Raw genomic sequence first — 14,483 nt, forward strand, 5'->3', positions numbered from 1 at the left:
ACTCTATTTAAAGACAAAATAATTGGGCTTAATTAAGGCCCAGCTTCCTAACGAGGTTCCTAAAACCCTAATTAAGTAATGTCAACAATAAAACCAAATTCTGAAAAATTCATTGCAGGACCGCAACATTGTGACGCATTTTTGGGCCTGAAGATGTTCGAACTGGGCTTTTCTCACAACAGAGAAGTTGTAGATCTCTCTCTTATCTTTCCAGGGACACCAATTTTGTCCAATTCCGAGTAGTGTAGCTCCAGATATGGTCTTTTCAAGAAACTGTGTCAAAACAAGAATTTATGGCGGGAATTAAGAAAGATTTATTAAAATATGACTATCAACATCCCATGTGTAAGTATATTATTAAAGCCCTCGCATCGTCTCTCTTCGGGCTTGGGGGGCTAGTGTACCGGATAAGACAGTACTCGGTCTTACCTACAGAAAAAGGGAACCAAATACTCCCCCGGTCAGGTCAAGCCGAGTACCCTCTTAGCCAACATTAAAGGTAATTAACCCAATTAAAGGTAACAATCAAATTATTAATCCTCTCTAATTAAAGGGCCAAAACTAGGCTGATTCAGCAAGCCCATTAGCCCATAATACTGCCTATAAAAGGAAGGTAAGAAGTACATATAAAGGGTTGACTTTTTAATATTAAATAGCATCTATTGCTCAGAACTAAACCCTGACTTCAGCATCGGAGTGTCTTTTACAGTACTCTCCCCACGTCAGCCATGTCAGCAACAATCAGAAGGACGTCATCACTTCAAAGCAGAGATCCGAAGACTAGTGTTTCCTTAGCAGGAACACTTACCCTGAATACCCCTTAGATAGATGGGTCTATTGTTCATCATGGGGTGTGCTGAACTTATCACAATGTGCTCACTTAGAATGTAACACAATGTGTGTTACTGTTAAGCATGTCCTGCCTAAAAGGTTTGTTTAGTCCGCACATGACGTGCTGATGTTAATAGGGGCGTGCTCGTCTGACTCTATTACTGATTATTTTTACTCATTTTTTCTTTTTTATGCAACTCTTTTTCTTCTAATTTTTCTAGGTTGCATTGTCATCGCTTCTAATAAATAGAATGACATTTTATCAATTATCCTACTATTAACATTTATTTATAATATAAAAATATAGTATGTATTAAAATGAAGTTAGTAGATAAGTATTAATTAATTTATAAATGTTGTAAACATATGTAATTATTAAGTACAATGAAAATTTTAAATTTAATAGTTAGATTGATGAAATTCAACGTCAATCAAAAGTTGTTAAATAGATTAAATTTTATAAAATTGAACCCTAAAATAAGTAAATCCCTACACGATAAATTTATAAAATTATATAAAAAAATATTACGACATATTTTCAAGAGAACCTCTTTAATTTAGTGAGAATATAATAACAAAAATATATTTTTTAAGGATATTATATTATTTAGTTACAAAGAATTGGTTTCTTAATAAAAAGTCTTTTACCTTACCATATATAACTTGTTAAGGCAAGTTAAACATCATCTATTTTTATGATAACAAATTTATCAACATAATAAAAGATTGCAAACTTTCTGAGCATGCTTAATTATTGAATAATTTGCAAAGTGCACAGTATAAGTTTAGAACGTTGCGGCGATCATCAAGAGGATGAATCATAAGTTTATTATGTCAAAGATTGATATATACTGTTACACATCGAAAATAAGACTCTTGCATATAGACTAACTCACGTTTAAATGTATCTCATAGTCATCATGGTGCCTTTACTTAAAATTATTCAAGACATGGTCATGATCAAAGTTTAGCTAGTTCATTCTGAATATTTTGCTAAAGTTTGACTATAATTTGGTTATCTTGTTGATGGTCTTGAAGATGCATAATATTAAAGATTTGATAATTACTAACGATTGAAACTTAGGCATTCAATCACAAAAGTCACTCATCAACAAGATTATATAAGCAAGACAAGTATGTCAACTTACCATAGCTTACATCAAACTTGAAGAATGCGATTTCCATACAATCAATATTAATCATATTGGAATAAAATAAAACATTTATATCGATTTAAAGGGAGGAAAAAGTTGAAAAAAAATTAAAATTTATTCTAAAAAAAGTATGATGTTACTTTTTTGAGAAAAAATTAATAAAAAAAAATTTAGAAAATTTTCAAAAATAACTTTTAAGATGTTAATTTTAGAAAGAAAATTTAAAAGAATAGAGAGACATGAAATAAAAATAGAAAATTTAAAAAAATTAAAGAGAAAATAATTTTTCATCAATGTTTTTAGATGTTTTTAAAAATGTGAATAAAAAATTTTCATCATATAAAGGCTAAAATTCAGCTGCGTGAGTTAACCACAACTATATCTATTGACGTTAAAACAATTTAAAAGTTGTACACTATTGAACATTTTGTGATAAAATAGTTGAGTTCATTTGAATATTATTATCCTTTATGCATAATAAAAACGTCTTAAAAGTTATTGGCGGAATGATTTTTATGTAATTACTATTACTTATCATATACTCAATGTTTTGATTATTTCATATATTTTTAGCAGCCAATTTAGTTATTTTTAATTGGTCTAATAATAATATTTTATCTTTTTTCAATAATTATATATACTTTTCTCAATAGTCTTAAGTTAATTTGCATTTATCAATAAGTTATTTACAATGAACATATGAACCTATAATTTACAAATTATTTTTTAATTACAAATAATTATTTTACTTATACAAAATAGTAAAAAATTTCATATATAATTCGTAGATTTATTGAAAATGAATGCATAATAGAATTGGACAAAATATTAAAAAAATATAATTGTTTCATGTATATGCAATATAGGAGGAGAAAGTTGAAAACAATTTAAATTTTTATTTTAAAAAATATTGATGTTAATTTTTAGAGAAAGAAAATTTTAAAAAGAATAGAGAGGCAATAAATTCTTATTCCCTTAATATAAAAAATTCCAATAAAGAAAAGAGTTCAACATTTTTCTTGTATTCTCTTGCTTCTCAAACCTTTTTTTCTTCTTCTGTAAAATTAACTTCCAAAGTTCATGAAAATCTTATTTAATTAAATTTTTAAAGAAGTTATTATAAAAAAAATTAATATAAAAATTAATAATTTTTTTCATAAACAATTTATACTTTTTATTTTGTGAGAAGTTTTGAAAAATTCTCTCATTTAACTTCTCTAAAACGTGACTTATAAAATATATTTTATTTATTATTTATACTAAATTTTTTACAAAGACTTTTTTGAAAAGTAATTTAATTATTTTGTGACTTCTCCAAGTCTTATTATATAGAATTGTCCATGTATCTCTTCTTCGTATGAAAAAATTCTTCGTTTCTTTAATCAGTTGATATCAAGAGAAGAGTAGCAGCAGACTCTAAATGTTAAATAAGCTAAGGAATTTAACTGAAAAGTGTTTTGTACTACAAATAAAATAAAGTTACAAAAAACTAATCACATCAATAATTCAACGTATTCAAATTCCTTCTCCAGAAGGACACTAAGCTGTATTTGTCCTGTAATTATGAATGGAAGCAATAATTAAAACGCTAATCATATTATATTGTACGTTTTGATAAGCACCTTGCTCCCTTAACAATTCTTGTGAAAGTGATACTTGGGCTGCAATTAAGCAATTGTGACTTTTTTTAAGGTGGCCAATAAAAGAAAAGAAGCATGTCAATTCAGAGTCCAAAGTCCAGGAAACTAGCACATGATTAATTAATTCAAGAGAAATTGTTTCTCTTCCTTTTACGTCTTCTGAGTTGAGAAAAAATAAATAAATTGTAATAACCTATGTTTTTGGACACTTCAAAATCTTTTCTTTACCCTTATATCAATGTATTTGAGATAATTATTTCTCTTATTCCGTGCACAAATAGATTATGATAGCGGTAGATAGGATATAATATTTTAAGGAGTGAATTCTTTTTTTCCTATTCTGTAATGCCTGCAACTATAGTTTGTATGAAAATATTATATTAAAAATGCACCAGTCTATAAAATTACCGTGATAATATATTATACTAGGAGGGAAAAAATAAAATTAAGTATCAAATTTTATGAAATTAAATAATATTTTTAATTTTTTTTATAAAATAAGTTTTATTAATTTTTTATTAATATATAATTTTTCTTTTAATTTTATTTTATCCTATAATATTCTTAAAAGATAAAGAATGTATACTGGATCTCTCCTTACATAATTTTTTCTCCTTGGCTGACCCTTACCTTAAAATAAAAGAGATTTTAAGGATACAGTTTAGTCTAATTATACTAAATTACGCACCCTAATTATTAGAGGTCCTACACCATGTCAAGTGCATATTTTTAATTAAGACTCACTTAGATGAAAATTCTAACTTACATGTTGGATCACCGTATTAACTACTTAGCGGGTTTAGGAATTATAATCAAGCGATTCATCAACGCATGCGGTCAGTTATATCAATTAATTAATTTATCAGATTCTGTCATCAAGCTTTTGAAGTTTGAAGAAGTTAATCTGTTTGTTGTGAGATTTTATTGATAAAATAATTTTATTTTCCTTATATTAGAGTTCATTCAAACTTATCTCATTAAAATGTTTGATAAAAAACAAAAATTTAAGATGCCATAGTAACTTCATTGAGTGAACCCTCTTAAGAATTAGATCTTTCTTAAATAAATTAAAAAAATAGTTATTTATAATTTGAAGGCAATGATATATTAAGTAAGTAAATTAAATTTATTTAAAGAAATAATCTTTTACTTTTATGAAGTTCTTAATAGAACTCTTAAAAATAAATAACCTTTTTGGTGAAATTAAATTATTTTTAAATTTAAATTAGATCAAACATGTTGCAAGACCTAATTGACCGAATTGCAAAGATGTAAGTTATTAATGTATCGAAACTAAACTCATCTTACATTGCCGAGGATGCTGACTTATGGCCAGTTTTCCCTAACAGAACAGGTATTACCATCTTTTCAGACAAAAAACAGAAAGAAGAACAAGCAATACAAGTCAAATAAGCTAAGAAAGTCCAGTAAGAAGTGTTTTCCACTTCAAACAACCCTTTAGAAACTTTGCATGAGAGTCAAGTTACTGAAACAATCGCTCAATTCCATAGCCAAAATATTTCTTATAAATCGACATTACAACACAACACCCACACCACAACATAGCCAACTCAAAATTAAAAGATCAACCTTTTCATAACATACAAAAAGGACCCAAAATGGCCTCAACTCAACCCAATAATTTTTACTTTCCTCCCTTCACACCCCCACCACCTTCCCACCCTTCTAACCCTCCACCACCACCTTCACACCCCTTCAACCCTCCACCACCCCCTCATCCATTTACTCCTCCTCCTCCAACGCCAAATGTACCACCACCACCACCACTACCTCCACCTCGTCCATTTTCTCCTCCGCCTCCACACGTGCGCCCACCACCTCCACCCCGCCCCATTCGTCCCCCTCCACCCCCACACGTGCGTCCACCCCCTGCCCCTCTTCCTCCTCCACCCTCTCCAAACCCTACAATCATAATAGTTGTGGTTGTCTCAATGGGTGGCCTCTTGTTGCTTTCAATGCTCGCCTTTGCTCTATTCTGTTGCATTCAGAAGAGGAAGAAGAAGACACAAGAAACCGAGGTGATTCACTTCGATGAGCACAAAACGGTAAAGGAAACCATTGTGCCTGGTCCTTTTGGACAGAAAACAGTAGTGGTAACTGTTGAAGATGATGTGCACATCGATGAAGAGATTAGGAAGAATGAGAATGTTGATCATCATCATGGTGTGCATGAGAAACCATCATCAGCTGAACCAGATCAAGGCACTTCTAGCAGCCTTGTTGAGGTGGCAACCACTTCTCCTGAACATGATGAACATCATCATGAGCATCATCACCAACCTGAAAACAAGCCCTGATATCGAAACAATTTAAAAGGATATGTTCCCACAGAGAATTGCATATTCTTGTCCAAAGACTCCCACCAAGGATCTTATAATTTCACTTAATTTACTTCAATGAATAAATATCCTTAATTTGTTTTTTTTCTTCTTTTGTTGGTTCTTTTGGTGTAATAAAATACCCTTCAGTTGTTAAATCTCCTTCTACCAAGTCAATAAAACTTTGTAAGATTGAATTTAAACTTGAGATTATTTTCTTTAATTAACAAAACCAATTCAAAATTTCAGTCAACTTCAGCATTTTGAAGATATAAATACCGTTCTGACATATTTGACTTTTGTAGAGGATGGTGTATATAATCTTTTATACTTTATGGAAATTATTATTGTTAAAAATTTTATTTTTAAGAACGTTAAAAATATATTATTTTTATGTTTTTAATACTTTTGAGAACGATATACAAATTTGTCATGAATATTTTGATATTTTTTTGAGTTAAATCTAATTTCTTATAAATATTAATATTTTTCTAAAAATATTTCTTTATTTTTATGATAATTGATAATTTTTTTTGCTAATCTAATTGATAAATTTTATTTATACTATTAACGAAATTTATGTTCATTAAAAAATTTTAAAATGATAAAACAATATAGACAAACGGACTTTATCAAAATATATATTCAATTATAATAGTAAGTTGACAATAGAGATTTTGAATAAATAATAATAAAATACATAGATAACATAATGTATGTTTAGATTTAAAAATATTAAAAAAATATTTTTATATTATAAAAATAATTTATTTTTATGAAAATTTTAGATTCTTACTTTTAAAAAGAGTTTTCAATTTTTTTTCTAAATATAGTATAAATTAATACTATATTTAGAAAAAAATTAAAAACTTTTTAAAAATGGGAAACAAACATTCTCTTACTCTTCCTTCCAATAGAAGATTAATTAAAAATATATTTTTAAAATTGTTAAAAACTTAGAAGAATATTACTATCAAATTTCCTCTTATATTATTTTATATATAAATTTATATGGTATGTCAGAATAGTAAAATCATTCACCGCATTTCTAATTGTCACGGCCGAAGTTGGGATGTAATGGTAACAAATATTTAAAAGGTAAAAACAAATAAGGCCACCACCAACATTTTATTCAAATTAGCAAAATAATACAAAATTAATTTTATTAAAAAAATAATATGCAAAAAACATTTTAATGAATTATGCTTCATGGTCAATTTGAGCATAAAAGGAGTGAAAAATTAATACGCATGTCACCTTTAAAATATTCAATCAAATAATCACATTAAATTATTTAATTATGAAAATTTAATAATTTTAAAATATTTATTTTTATATTAAAATTAAATAAAAGACTTCTAAACTTAATTGTTTGATTTAAACTAATAAAATAAAAAAAATATTATAAAATTAATTTTAACTTGACAAAATAAAAACACAGCCTCAACGCTCTTTAGAGTAATAAATTTATGTAATTCCTTATAAAATGCTTAAATATGTTTATTCTCAATTTTGAAAAGAGTAGTTAGGGTAATATTATTTTAAAAATTAAAATTATATTCAACTTCAAATGACATATCGTTGTACATAAGCACCTATGATATGTAATACTTAAGATGACAGATTATAGGAAAGGATAAAAGAATAAGCAGGGCCTTGATTAACCCCTTCCTCTTCATATTTTTTTTTGTAAAATTATATATCTAAATATTACTCTTTTTTATTGTAATAAAATTATTTATTAATCTTTTTATTATAAGTAAAAATATTCTATCTAAAAAGTGAAACATTTAATAAAACTATTCCTTTTTACAGCTTATCACGTGTATTTTTTAAGATTGACATTACCTAAAAATATATGTGAATCATACATTACGTTGTTGTAATAAGTTTTCTGTTTATTAATTTTGTTTTATAGTTTTGAGATACAGGTTGTTATTTAATTTTTTATATACATTTTTATATTTTTTTTTTTGTAAATCTTCATATATTTATGTTTATATATATTTTTTAGATTTAATTTTTATTTTGATTTCTGAAATGGTAAATATCAAATATTTTAGTCCTTAAAATTTAAAAAATGTAACGTTAGTTTGAATACTAACATATTATATTAAGTAACATGTATAATTTTTAAAGTGACAAAAATAATGTTATATGTTGTATAATATATGTTTTAATTTTATCTTAATTATTGAGATTGTAATTCATTCGATATTTTAGTCTTTGAGAGTATCATTGTCAAACATTTTAATCCTTGATTTTTAAAACATTAATCCATTAAAAAAAAATTTCAATCCTAAAAAAGTTATCATTTTTTAACTCTAATCCATTAAAAATCTTTCCTTTTTTTTTTAAATTCCAAAAATCCTTATCTTTTTTCTAAACCGAAAAATCACTCCTTTATAAAAGTCCTAAAAATCTTTCTTTTTAAAAACCTAAAAATCCAAATTTTTTTTTTACCATGGAAGTCCTTTTTTTTTCTCTATAAATCTAACCTTTTAATTCTAAACATTGAACTTTTTTGGAACCTAAAAATTAAACCTTTTTAGATCTAAAAGATCAAATCATTTTCTAACCCTAAAATTATTTCTTTGTGTCCATCTTCATCAAGACATATACTTGTTTTTGTTCACTAAACAGAAAGAGTGGGTTTTCTATAATAAGAAAAATTAATATTAAAAATATTTTGAATCCATGCAACGGCCAAATAATTTTGATAGAGTGGTAGATCCACTTTCAATGTAGCTTGGATCATAAGAATTTATTGAGTAGCCGTGTGCTAACTTGAATCCTGTGCAAGAGTAGATTTACTTAAAAATAATAATAAAGAAAAATCAAGTTTTCAAAAAAAAAACAAAAGAAAAATAGAAGAATTTTTTTGAAACTTATCTAAAATTCAATTCTCAAAAAAGAATTACGTGGCAGCTTTGATTCTTCCGTTCCACACAGATGATAAGTAAGAGTGGGAACCTGACCCATCAAGTTCAAAATTTTTTAAATTTTTTTCATGTTCAAAATATTTTTAAAATTGTTTTAAACTAAGAAGTAATTCAAGCATATTTTCTTTATAAAAATAAAAAACGAAAATTTTATTTTATTTCATAAAAAATAAAAAATAAAGTGACAAGATAAGTTCTCTTTTTTAAAATATATTTCTTTAGTACAAAAATGAAAAAAAAGAATAATATTTTTATAAATAATTTATTCCTCTAATTCAAATGATTTTTTTATTATGTTTTCTTATTTTAAAAATAAAATTAAAATCTCTAAAAAATTGTAAAAATTTGAAATAAATCCAAAAAGTAATGATCAAAACAAATTTGAAAATAGTAAAAAATATTAATTATTTTCTTTTAGAATAAAATAAATACTTTTAAAGTTAAAATAATTATTGTCCAATTAATTAGAAAGTAACTGTTTCAATCAAAGAATGTTATAGGGTGCTAATACCTTTCTTACACGTAAACGACTCTGAACCCAAATTTAGTTTCAAAAATTTTTTTAAAAGTTTTTTCAATATTTTTTTTAATAAACTCTGGTGGTGACTTCCTGTCATCAGTTTTTTTTTTTTTAAAGAAAAAACCTAAATTCTAACCTTTTTCAGCAATTCTTCTTTTTTTTCTTACGTAATCGTTGTCCTGTCATGGCTCCAGTTGCGACAAACTTAATTAATGATTTTAAGTTTAACTCTTAATAATTACAATGGAATTAAATATTAAAAAAAGAAAAAAAATTCTAAATTAACTAAAGATATCTATTTTATTATAAAGATATTATAATTAATATAAGTATTACTTAATTTTTAAAATATTCTAAATTTTATTGAAGGTGAGGATCAAACCAATGTTATGATGAATATATAATTTATTCGTTATCATCCATTAAACTATACTTACATTTTAGTTTAAATTCTTGTATTAGTATACCTATTACATTATAACATTTTATACTAGTGCAAAATATTATTATACAATTGTTTTTTACATTGGTTAATAATTAATAGATTTAATTAAAAAAAAAGCTGTAATCTTTTAAAAAAAATAATAATAATTAAGATCAATTACTAAAATAACTAATGTAAAAATTATTTTGACCTAATGTAAAATTTATAGTTTTTTAATGAGTTAAATTTTAATAATAAAAAAATACACTAATTAAATCTTAATTAATATAAAGTGATCAATTAAAATATCCTACTATTATGCAACAAAATACATAAAAAATCAGATAAAGATACTTAGTTTTAGTTACAAAATTTTGAAGCATAAAAATCTAAAAAACACAAAAGATTAAAACAAATTAAAAAAAAGGGGGAAAATATTAGAATTTTAGAATAATTTTACACCACTTGATAAAAAAAAATTGTCAACAATTAAATAGATTATTGCCAGCTCTATGATTTAGAAACAATTTTACAAGTGTTGATAATGGAATTGTCCATAGTTTAAAAAAATAATAATGTTGCTTAGTTTACGTTTTTAAAAATGGTTTTACAACTGTTGACAACAAAAATTTTCCTGATTTAAAAGTTATTACATATTTAATGTTTTGGAAAGAGTTTTACATTTATTGGCAACAAAATTGTCAATAATTCAAAAATTATTGCTCATTGTATATTTTAAGAAGAAATTTACACTTTTACGATAACAGAGTACAAACTGTAAAATTATTATTTATTATTAATTTTAATATAATTTTTTTACTGTTAACATAGAAAATTTTGTTGTGTTAGTTTTGATCTTCTTCGGCCAAAAAGCTAAAACAATCCTTTTCAATTCTCTACCTTGGAATTTTATAACATGTGCATGCGATTCAAAGGTAGTGGGAAGCCCTAATAGCAGAATGTTACAATCTCTTAACTGTGGAGATAGTGTGTTGCCAAATTGTAGTGTGTGTAATTCATCGTTTTACATTTAACCTTTCTTTATACTTAAATTAAGCCGATCTCTGAGTGTCTATCTCACAGTACTCACCTACAAGAACAATAAATTACAATAAAGATATTGTGATAGACTTTATTACATGTATATAAAATATCAAAGAATAGAGAGTAAATTGAAAGATGACAAAATTATAATTGAGTTAAGGATTCTGTTGCCACAGAAAGTTGAAAGGCAATTAGAAAGACTCACAGTCCGGCAAGTTCAATTCTCAAGAAGCTTCATATCAACATCTCTTTCATCGAGGCTATCTCCTAGATGCTTAAGTATGCAAAGTTTCTTAAGGAGATATTGAGAACAAAAGGAAGCTAGAGGAGACTGTGAAGTTAAATGATGAGTGCTTAGCAATTCTATTAAAGAAGCTACCATCTAAGTTCAAAGACTTAGGAAGTTTTACTATTCCTTACCATAGGTAGCTCATATTTAAGCTCACATTCACATTTATAATGATCGTAACCGTAGTTAGAGCAAATATGGATCGAAGTTGGATGGTAGCTGATCGTTTAAGTGAAGAATATGAAGACAGAGTCAAAGAGTTTATTAGATTTGCGATTAAGCATGCAACTGATGTCAACCTTATTCCTTGTCCTTGTTGGTGTTGTTTGAATATGTTACAAGTAAATGCGAAAGAATTGGAAGAACATCTAATGTGCAATGGGATAGATGAAAAATATACTTGTTGGACAAAGCACGGTGAGATACAAGGTGAAAGTACATCAACTAACATGGAATCAAGGGGGGTCAATTACTTAGAGACATTTAGAACAAATGACAGTGATCATGCTGAACAAATTCTAAATGTTGTTGAAGAAGATCTTAGAGATTGTCCAAAGATGTTTCAGAGGCTGAAAGATGATGCAGAAACACCATTGTATAATGGATGTACAAAGTTCACAAGATTGAGTTCTATTTTAAAGCTTTATAACTTAAAAGCCTTGAATGGATGGACTGATAAGAGCTTCACAGACTTGCAAGTTTATTACATGAGATGCTACCGGATGATAATGTGCTACCAAAGAGAACATATGATGCTAAACAAGTACTTGCTTTCATTGGATTGACCCATGAAAAGATACATGCATGTCCTAATGACTGCATTTTTTTTCGAAATGAGTATGCATCACTAAGGAATTGTTCAAAGTATAATGTATCACAATACCTAAAGAAAGAATCAACACCTGCGAAGGTCGTGTGGTATTTTCCAGTAATACCTAGGTTAAGACGTCTATTTCGCAATTCAGAAAATGTAAAGCAGATGACTTGGCATGTTGAAGGTAGAATTAAAGATGGAAAGCTTAGGCATCCAACAGATTCTCCACAGTGGAAAAAATTTGATGACGACCAAAAAGAGTTTGCAACTGAAGCAAGGAATATATGTTTTGCATTAGCAACTGATGGAATGAATCCCCATGGCATGTAAAGTAGCACCCATAGTACATGACTTGTGATCTTAATAATGTATAACTTACCTCCATGGCTTTGCATGAAGCGAAAATATATGATGCTTTCTTTGTTAATCTCTGGTCCTAAACAACCTGGAAATGACATTGATGTGTACTTGTCTCCTTTAATTAAAGATTTGAAGTTGTTGTGGGATAATGACATAGAAGTATATGATGGATTTAGAGAAGAGATTTTCACGGTCAAGGCAATGTTGTTTGGAACAATTAATGACTTTCCTGCATATGGAAATCTTTCTGGTTATAGCATCAAAGGTCAATGTGCATGTCCAATATGTCAGGAAAAAACAGATTATATAAGACTAGAGCATTGTCACAAGAATGTTTTCATGGGCCATCGTAGTTAGTTGTCAAAAAAATCATCCATTCAAAAAAATGAAAAAAGCTTTTAATGGAAGTTGTGAAGAACAATGATGTCCTTATTTGCAGAGTGGGGAAGAAATCTTTGATGAGGTTAAACATATGCAAACAACATTCAGAAAACCTTTTGCCAAACAAATTCCAACTGCAGGTTGGAAAAAGATGTCAATTTTCTTTCAGTTACCGTACTGGAAATCTTTATACATAAGACACTTTCTTGATGTTATGCATGTTGAAAAAAATCTTTGCGAAAGTTTGATTGGTACATTATTGAACATGGTGGGAAAAAAGAAAGATGGCATCAATGCAAGACTTGACTTGGTGAAGTTAGGAATACGATCTGATTTGGCTCCAAAGAAGAAGGGAAAGCAGACATTTTTACCGCCAACAGCATGTACCCTGTCTAGAAATGAGAAACGTGCTTTATGTGAGACTCTTTATTCAATTAAGGTTCCAGAGGGGTATTCATCAAACATTAAAAATCTGGTATTATTTAAGGACCTAAAGTCAAAAGGATTGAAGTCTCATGATTGTCATATCTTAATAGAGAATTAAATTCCTATTGCTATACGGACTATTCTACCCAAAAAGGTTCGCGTGGCAATCACGAAGTTGTGTTCCTTTTTCAAGGCAATATGTAGCAAAGTGATTGATCCTGGGAGATTACCATGTTTGCAAAACCAAATAGCTGAAACTTTATGTGAGCTCGGAATATACTTTTTATCGTCATTCTTTGATATCATGGTTCATTTGACCATTCACTTGGTGGAAGAGACAAAATTGTGTGGCCCTGCATATATGCGATAGATGTATCTCGTTGAAAGATTTATGAAGATTTTAAAAGGGAATGTTAAGAATAGAAGCAGACCAGAGGGTTGTATTGCTGAACGATATTTAGTGGAAGAAGCAGTTGAATTTTGCAATGAATACCTTTCAAATGTTGAATCATGTGGTATTCCAAAATCACATCACACAGGAAGGACTTTAGGGGAAGGTAACAGTGGTTGTCAACAAATAGAGGTCCCTAGATTGCAGTGGGAACAAGCACACTTGTATGTATTACAAAACACCCTTAAAATTGAACCATATATAACAATGCACAAAGATATGCTGAAGCGTAGAAATCCTACCAGAGGTAAGAATTGGATAACAAAAGAACATAACCAGCGATTCATTGGATGACTATAAGAACATGTTGGTGAATAGTTGATACAGAAGAAAAATTATGTTTCAAAAATGATTCGATGGTTGTCAAAAAGTCCTTGTATTGATGCTTTTTCATACACTTCTTACTTAGTTAATGGGTTCACATTTTACACTACAGAGCATCACGATCAAAGCACAATGCAGAATAGTGGGGTCACTCTTGTTGTTGAATCATTACATATCTCCAGTGCAAAAGATAGAAATCCAATATATGCGAATATGTCATACTTTGGAGTCATTGAACACATTTGGGAGTTGGATTAAACAAAGTTTCGTGTAGCAATGTTTGAATGCAAGTGGGTGGACAACAAAAATGGTGTTCGAATTGACGATATGGGCTTTATAAGGGTCGATTTTAAAAAGGTCAGTTACCAAGATGATTCGTTTATCCTTGCTTCACAGGCTTGACAAGTGTTCTACGTCTCTAATCCAGTTGACAAGTCATGGTCAGTTGTCCTAATGTCTAATAAAGTAAATGCTTTTACCGATGGAGAATTAACGGAAGAAGAAGTTAATGTGGAGGACGATCCTTTGAGAAGTGTTGAACACA

General features: G+C 28.0%; 1 protein-coding gene across 1 annotated transcript; it reads left to right on the top strand.

The window, feature by feature from the left end:
* Positions 1 to 5,213: 5,213 nt before the first annotated feature.
* LOC113848205 (proline-rich receptor-like protein kinase PERK2) lies at positions 5,214 to 6,023 on the top strand. The gene has a single exon (XM_027477610.1). The coding sequence runs from the start codon at positions 5,245 to 5,247 to the stop codon at positions 5,941 to 5,943; it is 699 nt and encodes a 232-aa protein (XP_027333411.1). The 5' UTR covers positions 5,214 to 5,244; the 3' UTR covers positions 5,944 to 6,023.
* Positions 6,024 to 14,483: the final 8,460 nt, after the last annotated feature.

The sequence above is a fragment of the Abrus precatorius genome, unplaced genomic scaffold, assembly GCF_003935025.1.
Source record: "Abrus precatorius isolate BTA unplaced genomic scaffold, Abrus_2018 Scaffold8, whole genome shotgun sequence".
NCBI classification, from domain to species: Eukaryota; Viridiplantae; Streptophyta; class Magnoliopsida; order Fabales; family Fabaceae; genus Abrus; species Abrus precatorius.

Excerpts from the sequence above, each read along its gene's own strand:
- LOC113848205 (XM_027477610.1), top strand. The coding sequence starts at position 5,245 with ATGGCCTCAACTCAACCCAATAATTTTTACTTTCCTCCCTTCACACCC.